The sequence below is a fragment of the Pleurodeles waltl genome, chromosome 2_2, assembly GCF_031143425.1.
Source record: "Pleurodeles waltl isolate 20211129_DDA chromosome 2_2, aPleWal1.hap1.20221129, whole genome shotgun sequence".
Classification (NCBI taxonomy): Eukaryota; Metazoa; Chordata; class Amphibia; order Caudata; family Salamandridae; genus Pleurodeles; species Pleurodeles waltl.
The window spans coordinates 1,028,698,705-1,028,718,577 of NC_090439.1; the positions used below are offsets into that span (position 1 = coordinate 1,028,698,705).

The window sequence follows — 19,873 nt, forward strand, 5'->3', positions numbered from 1 at the left end:
TCATGATCAAACTATATAAAAGTGATATACAAAAACAATCAGTGAAGTTCACTAATCAATACAATTTGTCCTAAAAGTTCACGGTTAAAATTTTAAATGAACATATAAAAACAAATAGGATAATAGAAATTACCAGTGATAACTCAGTTTCCTTGCAGACTCCCACTCTCCAACCAGCCTGGTTCTCTCTGCTATTGAAGGGAATGGAGGGGAAATGTATATTATTCTGTTGTGTGGTTGTCCTGGTCCATTGTGTTATCAGATGGCAGTAATGCAACCTAACACTGAAATGTTCTCCTAGGCCCCGGGAGCTGTGAGGTCCGAGATCGTCGTGTTCTGCATGGCGTCGGGGAAAAAACTCCCCCACAGTGCTCGGCTGAAGGGGAATTTCTGCCTGTCCAGTGCAAGTTTGTAAACACATCAGACATGATGGTCTTTGATCTTGTACACAACTTCAACAGGTAATGTGCATATATCTTTAACAGTGTAAATATATCTTTAACAGTGTAAATAGAGGGAGAATTATGGGAGATTGCTCTTATGTGTGCCATAACAGTAATCTGATAGTTAGTTATACAAGAGTGGTTTGAAGCACCAATATGTCACCTGAACACCAGTTATCAGTGCTCGGTGGAGGTTAGATGAATGATGTAGATTGTTGCGGGGAGGATGTTAATTGTGGTGCGAGAATACTACTGGTATGATTCTGTTCCGGAGGGCAGTTTGACAGAAGCAATCATCTTATGGTTGTCAGTGTAGACCACCATGAAGTATAGATTGGGAGGAGGTTAACCAATTGAATTGCATTACATACATGAACCTTAAATACGTGAGCAAACTAAGGGACCAATTTAGAGTTTGGTGGACAGGGTACTCCATTCCAATGGTGAGGGAATACTCTGTCTGCCAAACTTTTGGTCTGCCTGCAGAATTTTGAGTGAGGCGGACTGCCAGGTGTCAGCGTAAACCTTTCGACAGCCTGAAATGGTACAAGCCATCGGAGGTAAGCCTTCCGACAGTCCGCCATGTTTAGACTGGGTAGTCAGATGGCTTTTTTTTTTAACTGTTCATAACCACCAGGAACACACTGGTGGTGAGGGACAGTAAAAATTAAAAAAATACATCCTTCACACAATGAGAGAAAGCCCCCTTAGTGTTGGGGTCATTAATATTTACTTTCCCAAAAACAAACTCCCACTTTGAGAGCTTGTTTTTGGAAAAGTAAAAATGTTAAAAGTTTGGTGTTAGTGTATGTCATCAGTGATGAATGCATACCAGACTTTTAAATGGCTTTGTATGAGCTGCCTCCACAGAGATTCATACAAACCCATAGAGTTCACCCCAAGGTGAACTCTAAATTTGCCCTGCAGGGTGCTAGACATTAAGTTCTCGCCCTCCTTGACTACCTTTACTCCATCCACCAAACTGTAAATCAGATCCTAGAATGTTGTTGATAGTTCAACTTGAATGATACACAACTCATGGAGACCTCCACCTTTTTATGTACTCCATTGATGATAGAAAAAAGTGGCAGATTTTCCGTGAACATTTCTTTGGCCTTAAGCTCGCAGCAAAATCAATGTCAAAGGATGGTGGCTAGATGAGCCCACGATTATCATAATTTATAAATAAAACATTTTGTCACCTGTGACACAGAATGTTCATTTGATAGTTTCTGAATTACAAGGGATGAAGCTTTGTGTAATGTTTATAATACTTTATTGGCTAGATAACATGCATGATGGCTTTAATACTAAGAAAAATATACATATCTATGGGTGTCACAGTTATCAAATCAAAATACCATAAAACATTTCATGATACTTTTTCGATATATGTCCCAGGGATTTACCAGGCTAATGTGCAGGTAAACTATCTTCTCTTCTGCATCCATAAAAGAATACACTCCAGGTTCTTTGTTTACCATAGCTAGTGTGTTACCTAAAACATCCGTAGCAGCTTTGGGGAGATTTTGTCAATGGAACTAAAACTAGAACAAATACTTTTTAACTAACAGATAGTGTTCTGGTATTTTTATAATTTCAGTGTTTTTTGAAAGGGAAAGGATCAATGTATTTAAATAATTGTAATTGTTTGAACTGATAAAGTCTACATAAAACATTCCTAAGGCTTCTCTCCTACCCCAGAAATCATTCCATTATATGCGCATCTCCTATACATTAACGGCAGGAAGTAAACATCTGCAAACTTTAATGTTTCATAGCTAAAACCTGCCCCGGTTATTCATACAAAGGTGCAGCAAATATTTAATGCAAAGAGAGTGTCTATTGGCATTTGATTAAATGAACAACTGGGACCATGTTTTACAATTTCCAATAACACATTTTGCGCAGTGCGTCATATTATGTGATTGAATGCAAGTGCAGGTGAAGGGATCCCAGGCCTGAAAGTTCCAGTTATTGCATGAGGACCGTAGCTAGGGGGTATTCAGAAGACAATATTCACATTCATCTTATTCCCCCCACTATTCCTCATTTACTTATCTTGGGATTGAACACGCCGGGCACTGGGCAGGCCTGAGTGTACCTGCAGGAAGTTGGGTCCTGCAAGCATTCCGCCTTCCTCCCTGCGCTGCCTGGTAACTTACACACTCTTGGCTTTGGGGTTAAAGGATGGGACCGCCAGCATTGTAGCACGTTGTCGACCTCTTTCCCCCCCTTGTAATGTTGGCAGAAGGCTTTCTTTCTTCCCATACACTACAGTGGGTACTTCATGTTCCTGTGGTAAAATACTGCTTTCGCCTTTCCTTAGAACTTTTAAGTAACACTTTTCCCTCGAGTGCTGCTTGTGCCCTTGCACTATGGTGCACGGGTGCCTTCATTGCGGGGATGATTGTTTTTGTGCAGGAAGGGGCACCTTCCTGCACAAAAACAATCCCAAGAGGAGTTTTCCTCTTTCTATGTACTGCAGAATGCAGCAAACATAGAAAGACGAATAAACGGGAAGAAGTAAAGATATTTCTCCCCGTTGCGTCACTTCTACACCACCCTTGGGGTGGTGTAGGATTTTAACCCATTCTGAGGTTAACAAAACCTTGTAAATCTGGGAATGTGTTAAAATTCATGGATGTTGCATTGGAACACCGATGCCACACCCATGGAACCGCCTCCCTGAATCAAAGTCCATATCTACAAGGTCATGTAAAGCCACGCAAACTGGCTTTGTGTGGCCTTGTAGATGTGGGTCATGCACCAAAAAAAGTGACGCATTGACGGCGCAGGCCTCAGTTTGTAATAATGAGCCTGAGCTATAGCGATGGAGAGGGCCTTTAACAACATCCATAGACTGAGGTCGAAGGGCTATGAGGCTATTAGAACATTCCAGACACTGAGGTTAGAATGTTTTACATTAAAAAGGGAAACATGAAGACAAACATTGGAATGTGGGAGCTCCAGACTTCTACCAGCCATTATAAGCCTGACTACTCCATTGCCTTCAATGGAGCTCTCAACATTCCAATGTTCTAATCTGAATTAGTAACACGGGGTATCCTTGCCAAGCCAGTGTGCGTTACCAATTATCCAGGCATATTAAGACCAAGAATGTTGTTTTGCATCACAGAACTCTTCCTACTGTGATTCCCAAAGCGCGTAAGAGTATAGGCTGGAATTTTAAAGGTCCAGAGCCGATTGTTTCACATCCTATTGACAGCAAGAAATGATTGCCTAAAACAAAGGTGACTGAGAGATTAACATGCTACTATCGAGACTGCCATATTATTTCTGACCCTGCAATCTTCACCCGGTTGTCAGTATCTCAAAAACAGTTAATTTGTATAAGCAATATTGATGTTATTGATGAGCAACTGAAGCACGGGGTAAAAGATGTACAGATATTTGTAACTGCATTATTGTAATCTGTTTACAGGAAAATTGGAAGACAACTGTCCAATAAGTTATTTTATCACTATCAGGCAATGCTTCCAGGAGTTCAGTAGGGCGATTGAGTGCTGGTTTACATACCTTAGTTAAAGTCAAACTTGGTTTCTATGGAAAACGATTATTGATAAACTCCAAATTATTAAGTGCTGTTTTGATAAGACTGGATTGTTGACACAAGTACCTTTGTTTATTACTAATAAAACATGTGTATTTAAAATACGGCACACAATGGTGCAGAGTAAGGGGTAATAGTGTCATTTCTCATGATGCTATTGATGTACTCTGCAGGAGTAGCGCCAAAATATTGGCACTACTCTTGCAGAGTACATAGGGCCCCATTCTAAAGAATGGAAGCCCCCTTTTAATGCCTGCTCTTGAGCAGGTGTTAAAAGTGCCGTAAAAAATGGCACAAGGAAATCTCATAGATTATGCCATTTTTCTGGCTACCCCAACGGGGGAACGTCCCCTTTGCATACATTATGTCTGGTGTAGGCATAAGGATTACAGTGTGAGCAATGCATGCATTGTGCCACTCTGTAAATACGGCACAGGGATTTCGGCCTCGTTGGGCCACATTAATGTAAAAAATAATGACGTTAATATGGCGCAAGGTGGCGCTACGGCATTATAAATATGCCCCTGGGTGTTTGGTAGGAAGATATTCCGATGCATTGATTGCTGAATGGGTGCATTCTAGCTCCCCTGTTGTTTTCCTTCTGTATTGCAGACCTTCCAAACCGTTTAGATCATAACGATTGTTAGACTTTTCATCCTTGGCGTGGTCTCCCTTAACTTTTGGCTCTGTTCCCCAGGTTGTTGATGTGTGCTGGACTCTGATTTTGCTGTGTTTGTTACTCTGGGCACATTACCACTTCTAACCAGTGCTAAAGTGCAAGTGCTCCTTTACAAAATGTGTATGTAATTGGCTTATCCATAACTGGCATATTTGATTTACTAGTAAGTCCCTAGTAAAGTGCATTGGAGGTGCCAGGGCCTGCAAATCAAATGCTACTAGTGGGCCTGCAGCACTGGTTGTGCCACCTACATAAGTAGCTCTGTAATCATGTCTCAGACCTGCCATTGCAGTGTCTGCGTGTGCAGTTTTAACTGTGAATTCGACTTGGCAAGTATACCCACTTGCCAAGCCTAAACCTTCCCTTTTCTTACACCCCTAAGGTAGGCCCTAGGTAGCCCCAAGGGCAGGGTGCAGTGTATGGTTAAGGTAGGACCTATAGTAATGTGTTTTATATGTCCTGACAGTGAAATATTGCTAAATTCCCTTTTTCACTGTTGCAAGGCCTGTCCCTCTCATAGGTTAATATGGGCGGCTACCTTTAAATCTGATTAAAGTGTAGATTCCCTTTGGGAGTGGAAGGACATGTGGAGTTTGGGGTCTCTGAGGGACAATTTAAAAATACATCTTTTAGTAAAGTTGATTTTAAGATTGTGTGTTTGAAAATGCCACTTTTAGAAAGTGAGCATTTTCTTGCATATACCATTTCTGTGACTCTGCCTGTTTGGATTCCCTGTCTGGGTCAGTTTGACAGTTGGGCTGGTTGCACCTCACACTAGACAGTGACACAAAGGGAGATGGGGTGTAGTCGGCATTTCCTGATGAGCCATCTGTGCTAGGATGGAGGGGAGGAGTGGTCACTCACACTTGAAAGGGCTGTGCCTACCCTCACACAATGCAGTCTCCAACCTCCTGGTGAGTGTCTGGGGCCTGGCCTGGGCAAGGCAGTATTTCACATTCAAAAGAGACTTTACTTTGAAGTAGGCCTTCTTCAAAGGAGAAATTGGGTATAAGAAGGGCACCCAAAACCACAGACTTTAGAAACCCTTCTGGAAACAAGAGGAACCTCTGCCTGGAGAAGAGCTTGAAGAGGTGAGGAAGAGGAGCTGTCCTGCCTGTGACTGTGCTTTGTGGAGCTATCCTGCAGTTTCTGCTTCTGGCAGAGTAAGAGGGCAAATACTGGACTTTGTGTGCCTTCCATCTTGAGAAGAAATCTCCAAAGGCTTGATTTAGAGCTTGCCTCCTGTTGTTTGAAGTCTCAGGGACAGCAAAGACTTCTCTCTGCCAGCACCTGGAATCTCTGGAGAGACTCCTACTCTGCCCTGTGGTGCCCATCCAGTTCCAGGGACCCTGAAAAGAGAAATTGGCAGCCTAAAGAGAAGGAAATCTACGCACAGAGCGCTGTGCGGGGAAAAGATTGACGCGACTCCGATCTGCGGCTGAAGAAATGACGCGCCACCAGCTCAACGGCTGAAAATTGACGCTCACCAGAAATGCGAACTGAAGAATCGCTGACGGAGGCTGGGAGATCGCAACCCACGCTGCGTGGTTTCGCATCATCGTGCGGCTGGATTTCCGACGCAAGTACCGATGGGTGTGTAAAAACAACGCAAGCCTGCCTGGACCCGAGAGTGGTGACCGGATCGACGCATCGCTCTCCTGCAGAGAGAAGGAAAGACACACCCCGACCCGGTGAAAGGAGAAATGACGCAAGGTATTGCACGTGAGGGAAATGAACGCATCGCAAGCCCTTTTTGACGCACACTTGCCCGTGCTGGGTTATTTTTGACACACCCAAGGTACTTTTTCATGCTAACGGTATTAGTGTGTGTTTTAAACTACATAAAGACTCTTTTTGCTTTTTAATTGATAACCTGACTTGTGTATTGCTGTAGTTTTCGGTTTTCGGGGTGGGGTGGGGGGTTCACGGTAGTTTTAGGGGCAGGGTGGGGGGTCGGGTAGTTTTAGGGGTGGGGTCGGGTAGTTTTAGTAGTGGGGTGGGGGTCGCTGTAGTTTTAGGGGTGGGAGTGGGGGATTGGGTGTAGTTTTAGGTTTTGGGGGTGAGGGGTCACAGCAGTTTTAGGGATGGGAGGTTGGGGGAGTTTAGGATTTAGGGGCGGGGTGGGGGGTGAGGGTAGTTTTAGATTTTAAGGGTTGGGAGTTTTAGGAGCGGGGTCAGGTACTTTTAAGTTTTAGGTGTGGGGGGGTCGCAGTAGTTTTAGGGGCGGGGTGGGGGGATAGGGTAGTTTAGATTTTAGGGGTGGGGTAGTTTTAGGTTTTATGGGTAGGGGGTCGGGCTACTTTTAGGTTTTACGGGCAGGGGTGGAGGGGTTGCAGTAATTTTAGGGATGGAGTGGGGGGTTGGGGTAGTTTTAGGTTTTAGGGGCGGGGTCACAGTAATTTTAGTTTTTAGGGGTGGGGGTTGCGATAGTTTTAGGTTTTAGGGACGGAGGTGGAGGGTTGCAATAGTTTTAGCTTTTAGGTGCAGGTAGGGGGGTTAGAGTAGTTTTAGGTTTTAGGTTCTAGGGGCAGAGTAGGGGGGTTGGGGTAGTTTTACGGGCGAGGTGGGGGGTTGGGGTGCTTTTAGGGGCAGAGTAGGGGGTCACTGTCGTTTTAGGGGTGGAGGTGAGGGGGTCAGGTGGGATCGCATGCTGGAACCACGCATGCACTGCTTAATTTGTGCTTGTTGTTTCCGGTGCTGAGCACCGGCACTTATTTTTGAGGGCCGGCGCTTAGTCTTCTGCCTCAAACATTTGCTGCGAGCAAAAGACATGTTTGGGAAAGACAGAGGAAGAGAAAAACGAAAAAGCGTCACAGCAAGAGAAAGCTGCAGGGGTGAGCTGAAGAGGCAGGGAGTGGCTTTAAATGGATTGAAGAGGTCAGCGATGGCATAGGGATTAGGCTGCCTCAGTATCGCAGATTTAATTACAGCAGCCGTGTGTTTAAGAGGAGGGCTTTGAGCACTGGCACCTTTTTATTTACAAATTAAGCACTACACGCATGCCTTTACCAGGAATGCCTTTACAACGAAAAATCGTTGTTAAGGCATTATTGGTAAATGCATTAGTGGTAAAAACGCGGTCATTGTTCCGACCCCGTTGTTCAGGCATGCATGGTTCCAGCATGGTTGTTCTGACATATATTCTCACTCTTCTGTTACTGCACACCACTAAAAGCACTTTTTTATATTGATTGTCTGTTACCCCCCACTTCAAAATCATACTACTTAGTCACAAAGACGGGCTCATGACTTACTGTTGAATGTTTTCTGTCCAGTGACATTTAATATTTGCTATGCAAACAGAAACGTTTTGCATGCCTCAGTGAAAGCTATCTCAATTCCTAGTAGTCTAAATTTAAGAAACAAACTCGCAGTTAGCGCTTTCACCACTAGATGGCAACAAACTACACGTTATGCAGCACATCACCAGCCTGGATGACGGTTGTAAAGCGCCGTAATTGACAAGTGTGGAAACAAGGCCACATGTGCTAACGGACGTGCTTATCGCAGGCATATTGTTCGCGTTAGATTTAAATATGAGCCATGGTAAGCACGGCTGGCAGTATTAGAAAGAAAGTCCAAATCACATAAGTGGATCTTTTTTCGCTGTGTTTATTGTTTCCACAGTTTGTTATAACTCCAGCTAGTAATCCACGATGACAATCCTGGACCAAATCCTGGCTTTTTCTCAGGGCCTCACAGTTGCAAGGGCCGCCAGACACTAAAAGCGAGACTGCAAGGCCTAGCTTTTAACCACAGCCCTTGGTACTGGGTCTGTGATGGAAAGTCGTCCTCTCTGAGCCCCCTCGACTCTTCCGTGCAGACCTCAGAGATCAGCAGAGGTGATGTAGGGAGTGTGGCGTCGGCTTACTTAGACGCTGACATAAAATGCGCGCGAATCGGCCTGGATTTGCTGGGGGCGCGCAGCAGAAATACATGAGACTGAGCCGTGTGTGACATAGACCCCCTTCGGCGCGCAGACCGTGGAGAAAACTAAAAGACATACGTACTTCGGGGTCCCTGCTTTTATTGAGTAGTCGACGCTGCACCCCGCCTTACCTTTGACTGAAAACACAAGCATGTTACAGTGCTTTAAATGTGCCGGTACTGTCCGGTACTGAGTACCGGCACTTTTTTATTTTGAGAGGGAGAGTACCGGCACATCTCAAGAAAAACGTAATACTTTTAATTGGAGAGTGCCGGCACTTCTCGGAAACAAGCAGGTACTCTGGCACAGAGTACCTGCACTTTAATTTTTCCATTTCAAGCACTGACATGTAAAAACACAGGACTTATCAATTGATTCATTCCAGGACATGTGGATTGAAATGGTGAGCGCACACCGCGTGCATCCAAACCAGGTGGTCTTTGAGTCGAATGGACGGCGCTGGATTATACCGCAGGTTTTATTTTTTGCGGTCACTGGTGCTGGACACTTGAGCAATGAGCGGTGTAACTGTAGGCCCTTCGTTAGGGTCGTGCGCTGAGTCATCACTGAGGCAATCCGCTTGGAATCATTGGGCATTTTTGGCTGATTCCGATAGCACTCCAGTGGCACCGCAAAGTGTGCCTGATCTGTATGAGGTGGGTCATGGCTCACTCCGCTGCCTAGCTGCTAAGATTGCAGATTGCCTTTGTGTGACATTTGTATAAGTTCAGTGTAATGATGAGTGACATTCAACGACTATGAGTGACACCGACTATAAGCGACACTTTCTCGCGAGCAAAATCAAGCAGTGAAGACAAGGGAAACATAAATATCAGAGATCACACCCATTTGAGAAACGAGAAAGTCTAAGCAGGTCTTAAAACTTCTGCAAAGCACCAGAAATGGAAGGACACTAGCCTAGTGCCCAGTTTACTTAGGCTCATGATCATGACCCCCTAAAAGCAGCGAGTTAAATAAGGATTGGAGAAGGCACTAGTGACCCTTACTAGCCTGTAGCAAGCAGCAGGTGACTGCACAGTTGCTGTTAGACATTGATCTGCCGCTGTCTGAGAGCGACCTGCTTAGCAGGTCCAGCAGCGCTGAGGGGCTGGGCGTAGGCGAGGCCTCGGTGCCCCTTGTCTGCTCTGTCAGTGGCGGACCCAGCAAAGAAAAACAAAGCTGCAGCCTGCCGCCTCAGTGACTGATTCAGGCCACCAATAAACCAATCAACCACAGCAGTGAGTGTGTTTAATTCCTATATCACCCTTACCCATCATAAAGCGCTGCAAAACTACATGGTAAAGAGACACTTAGAGGCCAGCTTAGCTTGACTGAAGCGAGCCTCGGCCTACGCGGCACCGTTGGTGTAATACCTAGCGATAGCTCATCAATAACATTCTAAAACAACGTCAGTCTCATGTGACACAGGATGCTCTCTTCTGGGCAGCTCAGCGCAGCCGACAGGACCCTCATATGTATTTTATTTATTAAAATCAGTGAATGCAGACCTGACTCATGGCTAGCAGTTACCTTGCAGATATGTCTCTGCAGTGAGACAGACCCACAGCAATGGAGGAGACAGAATGGCGGAGTGTAAGCGTGCCTCCTTCGGAAGCCTGTTGTAGTGTAGGGGCCTGCGATCTGGAGAGACCAGATCACTGGGTCCCCTCAGCTCCTCTTCATTATGGGCCTGATTACAACTTTGGAGGAGGTGTTAATCCGTCCCAAATGTGACGGATATACCACCAGCCGTATTACCAGTTCCATAGGATATAATGGACTCGTAATACGGCTGGTGGTATATCCGTCACATTTGGGACGGATTAACACCTTCCTCCAAAGTTGTAATCAGGCCCAATATGTACTAGAATCATGGCAGTTAAAACTGGAAGCGCCACTCCAGGGAGACCGGTGTGGGCGTGAATTGAAGCAGGTATGCCCCAGGGGCTGATTCCAGAACTTACGATGCTCCTGTCTTATCGTGAGAGTTGCCCTGACAGCCCGCTATGGCATAGCTGCTACATATCCAGCACTCGGACAACTCAATGCTAAAATTAAATGCAGCTTTTACGGTCGCTGCCATCCTGCTTCACCCCTCACAGCGCTCCAGTGATTAAGGCATTATGAGTGCATTTTAGTGCAATGATGAGGACCACCAGATTAAAATACATTAGTCTAACGCCTGATGCATGGTACTTGGCAGAGCTGCTTCGTAGTACCCTCTAGCACGCTTGAAGAATTAGATGTTGCGAGTGATTCTTCATAATTCCCCGGGCAGTGACCATCGTGCCCTGGTGTCTCATTACGACCCACTGATGATGCTCAAAAGGGAGTCTGAACTTGCTGCCTGGGTGTCTGCCGCTTACAAACACTTTGTCACCAGGGTGAATGTCTGATGACCAGGCCACACAATGGATAATTGTCTTGTAGTTATTGTCTTCTCTGTACCGTTTGGGCATCATCATTGGGGGCTGGCACCTACCTTGGATTGTGTGGAATGGTGTACGTTACCACATGCCCCGTGCTTTGACCCACTCCAAAGGCTGGTGTTTTGCATGTGCAACTCATATCACCTTATAAAGAATACTCATGAAGCATTCAACTTCTTTGGTTTGAGAACACTGGGGAGTCACCTTTCAATGTAATATGCCACAGGACTGTAGGTATGCTGCAAATTCTTCGCTTTGGAAGGGCGGACCATTGCCTGTGCAGAGTTCTCGCATGAGCCTGTAAGTAGCTATCATTTTTTTTGTTTGGTTATAATTTCTGTGGCAGTTTGAGATGTTACTAGCTCTTCATCTGGGTATGTGGTGTATTCATCAACTAATGACAAGGTGTAGCATCTGTCAGAAAGGCACCCAAAGTCTAGGCTCGCACAGTCCCAAGGCTTCTGAAGGCATCGCTCTGTGATTATTGGGGGAGGATCATCTGGTGGACTGGTGACTTGTCACCACTGGCAGGATTGTTTTGTGGCCTTTAACCATTTCATCCATTAGAGGGAACCAAGTTTTCATCCTGAAGCAATTCTTGGTGACTGTTGTAGGTGATTTGTAAGGCTTGATTACTGAGGCTGACTGAAATCACTAAACGGAGGCCTCAAAGCAGGCATCCACCTGCTCCAGTTGCAAGTTCATAGCATACATTATATAGTGATCCTAGAGTCCTCTTTGCCTCCGGCGTTCAGTCAGATCGGCATTCCTAAGTGATTCCCACTTTCCTGACTAGATCGCAGCTATAGCTAGTTGCAGGCATTTTTCTTGCTTAGTCGTGCTACTGAAGGTATTGAGAGACAAAGGTAGTAGTTTGGATCTCTCTATGACATAAGTCACATATTCCTCCATCTCCTCTGAGTCTTTGGTTTCCTTTTGGGTGACTTTTCACAGGTGGTGGGACAGGTAGTCTGCCGGACTGTTGCCACCTGGCCGGTACTCTACAGTGCAATCATATTCTTGCAGTTGAAGCATCCATTTTTCGATGCAGGTGGCGGTTTAGACACCGAGCCTTGAGATAGAGGTATGATTGGCTTGTGGTATGTCGTCACCACACAGCGATGACTGTAGATGTGCAGATGGAAGTGTTGGAATGCCCAGTGTATGGCAGTGGCCTCCCTCTCTATCTGAGAGTACCTCTGGTCGGTGACGGTGAGCAATCGACTGGCACCCGCCACTGGAGCCCAGTCCCCATGGTGTTGCTACGTGAGGATGGCCCTAGACCTTTCAGGTTGGGAGGGCAATGGCAATAGTGGTCCATTTGGAAGGGTCTAACTAGGCTAACATAGTGTCAGAGGAGAGGGCTTCTTTGGTCACTTGGAATGCCTGCTCTTGCTCTTGTTTCCATGTCCACAGGAACCGCAGCCTTCACGAGGTCTCTGAGAGGCTGAGTGAGGCTTGTCTGCTCATGTGGGAATCGTCCACAGTAATTTGCCTTGCCCAAAAAGCTCCTCACTTCTGATATGTTGGTCAGTGCGGGTGTTTCCCAGACATCGCTTACTTTTTCTGGGTGGGGGCTACGCCCTTTGCCGAGAAGGTCTATCCAAAGAAGCGGATTTTTTGTTTCAGGCACTCACACTTTTCCCAGTGAAGTGTGGAATCTTGGATCCTTCTGAGCACTCTGCAAAGGCACTCGTGGTGTTCTTTTACTGATTTGGCAAATATTAGAATGTCGTCACCTACATTAAAGACACCGGAGAGCCCTGTGCGGAGTTCCTGAATGGTATTTTGGAATACTTCTGTGGTGTTTGGTATTCCGAAGTTGAGGGTAGAGTCTAAATACAGTGCAATATTTTATGAGAATTGCAATAAAAATGTAAATGTACAGCCAGAATTGTGAATACACAGCAGTTTATTAATAACCCATAAAGATATACAAGTACTGAACCAACTGAAAGTACCCATTATTCGATACAGTTGGAAACCCAATAAAAAAAAAGGCAATGAAATGCAATCGACTGGTAAAAAAAGATCATGCATGTGTGCACTGTATACTATTTACAAAATAACAGCACAATTTTGGACACAGAAAGCACAGTACTACAACAATGTAGTTACATAACTGTTGCTAAGGTGAAGCAATACACCAATGATCGCGAGCACTGGCTGCCCATGATCAACACAGTGCAAAATAGACGGTCACAGTACCACCACCACAATGGAATCACATTGCTACAAGATGGTAACACTGGCTATTCTTAACAATACATAAAAAAGCAAAATCAATGGTCCACAATTATCAATGAACCTGCTAACCTGCAGAAGAGGATCATGTATCGGATTTCACAAAATGTATTTACTACTGACATGAAGCTAAGCCTACCTTCTGTGTTTAGGGTTAGAAGTATCAGGCACCTAAAATAAAGTTGACTCTCTACTTGATAGCAGTAGAGACTCCATATCAGCATCTTGGCATTCAGAGGGATTTAGCCTTGATGATGAAGGAAAGAAGACCTGTGCCTAACCCAGAAAAAAAGGTGCAAGCCCAGGGGCTCTTAGCGCATTGCTCAGGATGCACAGACCTGTCTCTTGATCTGCCTAGATGACTAGTCTACTGGGTGTCTGCACACAGTAGTAACAGCAGTGCCACTTGAAGAACTGAACATGATAAAAGATGCTGCAGGAAGGGGGTGATCACCAGGCAGAGCCACTGCTCAGCTGACTAGATCTTGTAGCAATAGTGTTGTTGGGCAGGTCACTAACGGCCTCTGGTGTGGGCAGTGTGAGAGCTTCAAGGTGCTATGTCCCCATTTCTGACTCATTGGGCTAGCTGGGGGCTTCTGACCAGACATGGTTAGCAGTTATTGTTAGGTCATACACATAAAAGAAGAGCTTCAGCAAAGGTCTTAAGACTTGTCTCTAGCTAGGATGAGACCAGAAGCACTCAGTTCTTCATTCTCAAACCTTCAGCACCAGCAGGGTCCACGCAGGTCCAGGTCCTGATGTGTAAAACAAGCTGGAGGGAAGCTCTAGTTAATACATTCATATTCCATATGCTGTTTGCTAATCCGCTGTCAAGTCAGTGTTGATGCATTCTCTACTTTCAAGAGGTCCCATCAGCTAGACTAGGGCAGATATTCCGTCCTCTGAGAGGAGTCTGCAAAAGACATATCTTTAGAGGGCATTGCAGTGCAGTTGGCTAGACACACAATATAGAGGACTTCTTCTCAGGAAACATGTATATTTCTTCCAGATAATCCTGAAAACAAAGAATAGCAGCGTAAATGGTCATAAATGTTCACCACAAGCTACAGGTAACTCTAACAACAAGTGCACTGGTAGTGTTCATAAAGCATTTACTGTGTATACTTGTACCGATGACCACCATAAATACTGCAAAACATTATGTTTATAATGTTCACTAATACCACAGAAACCAAACAGGAAGTGGTTCCCACTTGCTTCTAGTCTCTCAGGGATATGAGTAGGCAGCACATATATGTGTCTGGTTTGTATATATGTCAACACACACACACACACACACACACACACTCTCTCTCTCTCTCTCTCTCTCTGTTTCTCTTACTGTCACTTAAAAGAATTCTCTTACTTTCACTTAAAAAAAAAGGTTACAGGGATGTTATAGTTAGGCTCACATAGAAATTCAGCTATTATAATTAGACTTATTTCAAGTAACTATAACTTGTGCCCTAGGGTAACTATAACACGAGCCCTAACCATGCACAATTATCTCATCAATAATTTTTCTTCAAGTGTTACAGTAACATGATCAATGATGGTCTAAAAGATGTCATGAGTAGGGGTGGGCAGTGAGCTCCGCTCTACTGGCAGAGTTAACAGAGTTTTTGGCACTTTGCTTGGAGAGTGGAGTTCGGCCAAAACCTCCGCTAGTCTGACAGCGGAGCAGAGCTTACTGGCATGTGCTCTGCGCTTGCGTTGTGTGGGCTGCACTTTGCACTCAGCCCAAAATGAAGACATTTGCCCTACCACAGGCAACGAGACCCCTAGCTAAGGCTTTGTTTTCTGCCGGTTGGTGGTATGGAGCTGCTGCAAGCTGCTGCTGAGGGGCTGCACCAGCTCCAGGCCTCCCTTCTTTCACTGTCCTCAGCGGCCCGGGAGCAGGGAGCAAAGGGAGGCTGAGAGCCAGGCTGCTGGCAAACGGGGTCCTTGGACTCAGACAGCATTCAGGTCAGACGACCCTGGTTTGGCTTTCTCTTCTGTGTGTGCACACGGGGGCCGGCACTGGGCATGGAAAGGATTTGCAGAGGAGGGGGGTCTGTGCTTGGAAAAAAGGAAACTTGCAGTCAGAGCTCCACTTGTAAAGAACCTGTCTCTCCAGAGTCCCAGAGAAGGGAAGTGGTGGTATGAGGTATGGTGCTGAGGCCAGCAGGGAGGGCTGGAGACCGGGGGATCATCTGCTGCTGCGGTGTTGCCCGGTAGCCCCTGACAGATAGAGATGTGTATGGCCTGAGAGAGTGCCTTAGAGCCCAGTGAAAGGCAGGACTAAGCACTTTGTGAAAATACCAGGCTGGTGGTGGTGTGCTGGTTGCTGCTGCTAGTGCTGGGCCCTAAAGATAGGGCAGTCTAAGGCTGTGTGTAAGTGCAGAGGAAACAATTGCAAGGCTGATGCAAGGCAGGGGGTGTGCTTGACCCTCTGTAGCAAGTTTGTGAAGGAGGGCAGTTGGTGAAGGGAAGTGTGGTTGAGACCAGCAGGCTCCAGGCCGGTGGAATGTGGCAGCACAAGAGGTCTGAAATGGCAGATTGTGCTGCCTATGGCATACCACCCTGGCCTGAATGCGTCCGATATTGGAAACGCTAAGCAGGATCGGGCCTGGTTAATAGGCATTCAGTCCAGGGTGGTAGGGCAGGTGGCATTGCGTCGCACATGGAGTTTTTAGCTAACTCCGTGAGCTCCGCCCACCCTTAGCCATGAGTGCTGTAATATCTGGGGTAATTAGCAGTGCATGGTGTGGACGCAAGTTATAGTTAACTAGGGCACAAGTTATAGTAACTTGAAATAACTCTAACTATAACAGCTGCATTTCTATGGTTTTATACATTTACATTGTTAGCCTAACTATAACATCCCTGCAACCTTTGATTTTTTTAAGTGAATTTCTATGTTTGTTTCAAATTCTATTTTCTAACTATAATGTCCCTTTATCCTTTGTTTTTTTCAATTAATTACTATGGTTTTTTTTTAACGTGAAGTAATTTTAATTACCATATGCTAATCCAACCACCTCCCATACCCATCCTAAACCCTAAAAACACCTTACCTCCCAAAAACCTATACCCACCCTGAAAACACCCTAAAAAACCCCAAGCCCATACCCACCCTAAACTCTAAAAATCCCCTTGCCACCCAAAAACCGATACCCACCCTAAACCCCAAAAATTCCCTTGCCACCCAAAAACCCATACCCATTCAAAAACCAAAATTTGTCCTTGCCACTCAAAAACCCATACCCTTCCTAAACCCTTGTATTAAACTTGCCACTCAAAAACCCATATCCACCCTAAATGCTAAAATGACCCTTGCCACTCAAAAACCCATACCCCCCATAACCCCTAAAGTTACACTTGCCACCCAAAAACTCATACCCACCCTAAACCCTAAATATATCCTTGTCACGCAAAAATCCATAACCACCCTTAATACTTACCTGTAGAACCTTTATAACGAATATGCCTTTACCATTCATTAATTTGCAATCAAATTAATTGTAACTGCATGCACAGGAAAGGCATATTCGCACTAACAGCATGCGTGGTAATGTTGCATGCCTGCTTAAGCATGCATGGTAATATCATGTAGGGCTCAGTCTTCGCTATAAAGGCTGTTTCCCCTACAGCACTAACCATAATTTCTATGACAAAATGAAACCCCCTCATTTTGTTCCTTTCTAAATTAAATGTTTTAAGTTTTACCAGTTTGACTCAATCAAGGTGGCTTCAGGTATGCCACACTTGTGTCATAAGCAAGACTGTTAGCGCTCTGTTTGTTCTTTAGAATTCTCTGGGAGGCTGCAGTAAGAACACAGGGGAATCAGCTCACAGCTTCCTCCTGTTGGAAGTACATGTTTTTACTGAGAATGTCAGAATTCATTGTCATATGGCTGAGAAAGATCATGTAAATTTACAGAAAATATGCTCTCATTTTAGCTTCTGAAGCACCTTTAATTAACTCTATAGAAAAAGTATGAAAAAACAGTTTTCTCTCAAACATGCAGCAGGGTAAAATCACATTAGAACACACCACAATTCCTAAAATTAGTATGGTACCATCAACAAATGATTTATATTGTAACTAAAATTTGTTATCACCCTTTCTGCACTCTCCTTTTTGTGACTTTCAAAACCTGCCATTCACTACAATGCATTTCCGTGGGGTGCGATCTTGTATTTTGGTCCCAAGATGGCTGCCAGCACTTCCTGGTTGAAGTGATGACAGCCAATTAGATCTCACCATGAGATCTGTGATTAGGCTCCGTCCAGATATACAAATTTGGTTTTCCTTTAATTTCTCAAGAACTATGGATTTACACCAAATAAGAAAAAGCGTGATCTGCAGACCAAAAGCTACCTTTCTGCCAAATTTGGTGTAATTCCCTCCAGTGGTTCGGACTGTAGTCTTGTTCAAAATTCCTATGGAAATTAACATGGGAAACACAATTTTTTGACCCCCCTTTTTCTCGGCTCTTACTTGATAGATCACCCCTAAACTTACCATGTGCAACAAGAATCACTGGCACACTTTTTTGGAAAATTTTGTGAAGATTCATCAAGTGACATAATAAAAGATATAGGCAAGTCAAAAAATGCTTTTCCTATGGAAACATGGTCCTAACTATAGCTACCTACTGGCGACTACCAGTAGGTTATATATATATATATGGGTATATATATATATATATATATACATATATATATATATATATATAATTTTTATTTTGATCTGAAGGAACCAAATTCCCTTTCCCACTCCTAAACCCTAAAAACACTCTTACCACCCAATTCCCTTACACGCCCCTAAACCATGAAAATACCCTTACCACTCTGTATCCTTACCTATCCCTAAAGCCTAAAAATGCCCTTACCACCCAATTCTCTTTACCCACCCCTAAATCCTAAAAACACCCCACCACTCAATTCCCTTAGTAACTCCTAAATCCCCAAAACACCCTTATCATCCAATTCCTGTAGCCCCCCTAACCTCTTCAAATGACCTAACCACCCAATTTCCATAGCCACCCATAAACCCTAACAATACCCTTACCACACAATTTCCTAACGTAACCCTAAACCTGAAAAATAACCTTACCACCCTTTTCCCTTACCCACTCCCAAACACTAAACATACCCTCAACACCCAATTCCCTTACCCACCCCTAAATCCTGAAAACACCCTTATTACCTGTTTCCCTTACCCACCTCTAAACATTGAAAACACCCTCCCCATCCAATTCCCTTACCCACCCCGAAACCTTAAAAACACCCTTGCCACCCAGTTCCTTTTCCCAACCCTAAACTCTGAAAACACCCTCACCATCTAATCCCCTTACCCACCCGTGAGCCCTCAAAACACCCTTACTACCCTCTACCCTTACCCATCCCTAAACCACACATACCCACACACACAAACACTCTCCCTCTCTCTCTCACACACACACACACACTCTAATCAATATTAACCATTTTGTTGTAAAGGTGTGTGTGGTGAAGGCACTGCATTGTAATTGATGTGTGGTAAAGGCACTACTTTGTAATGCCTGCATGGTAAAGGCTATTCCCCCTCACCTGCTACAGCTATTGGAGCTCCAAAAATATAATTGTGCTACCACTAGTCACAGCATTTACAGCAGGGTGAAGCAGTGTTATCCGTTGACACTATTGTGCAGGAAGCACATTTGAAAGATTCCCCATCTCAGGTCATACCAACAGGTATCACTGAGGAATACTAGGTCTTTGGTTTAAGGGATCTCTTGGAAATCATAGTGTGATATTGGCTAAAGTAATGCTTATTAAAAAACAGCTGTCACCTATGATATGGGTCAACTTGTACACAACATAAATGCAAGGAGAGATTTTTGGAAAGAACTATATGATTTGTACCAGTCTTGAAGACAATTTCAGTTCTGTTTCTTGTGAGAAAGTGGATTATTATTTGGAGTGGGTGATTACCCACCTCAATAAATAATACCACTTCTTGTCAGGGTGAGCCCTCAAAGTCAATAAATTAACCTGAGTTCAACTCTCAGGTATTTAAGGCACAGAAACGAAAGGCTAAACTTATGGTAGTGTGTAAAGTATTTATGAAGTACCAAAATAGTACTTAAGTCAAAACATCAAATAATATAAATAAACAGATTAGAAAAGTAGAGTAAAAATTAATTAATAAAATGACACCAGAACGACACAAACCCAGTAAAGGAAACTGGAGACATGAACTTTTAAAGTTTTAAGTAAAAATAGCACTAAAAAAAACCCAAGCACCAATGATAGTCTAGGGAAGCAACAGTAGGTTGGCACCAAGGCGCAATTTCAGGCAGACTGCGCTGGAACCCGGGCCACATTCGCCAGGTGGAATAGTTCTGGTGAATGTCTGGAAATCAAAACAATTGAAAATGTTTCTATGTCCCTCTTCAGAAGGGGACTTTGTCACTTTCTTGAAGAAAAATGTTGACATTTCTTCTAAGTCTCAATGCAGAATGGGAACTTTAGTTCAAAGGTGTTAGACCTGACAGCCTTAGGGTAGTCACCCCTAACTTTTTGCCTGCCTCCCTCCACTTTGTGGAC

The 19,873-nt window shown here is 44.5% G+C and overlaps 1 protein-coding gene across 1 annotated transcript in view; it reads left to right on the forward strand.

The window, feature by feature from the left end:
• The window catches only part of TG (thyroglobulin), a 673,226-nt gene that overhangs the window by 14,540 nt on the left and 638,813 nt on the right, over window positions 1-19,873 (forward strand). Inside the window, exon 5 of the mRNA XM_069220782.1 lies at window positions 302-461. Within this exon, the coding sequence (XP_069076883.1) occupies window positions 302-461 (160 nt within the window). The remainder of the gene's footprint in view (window positions 1-301; window positions 462-19,873) is intronic.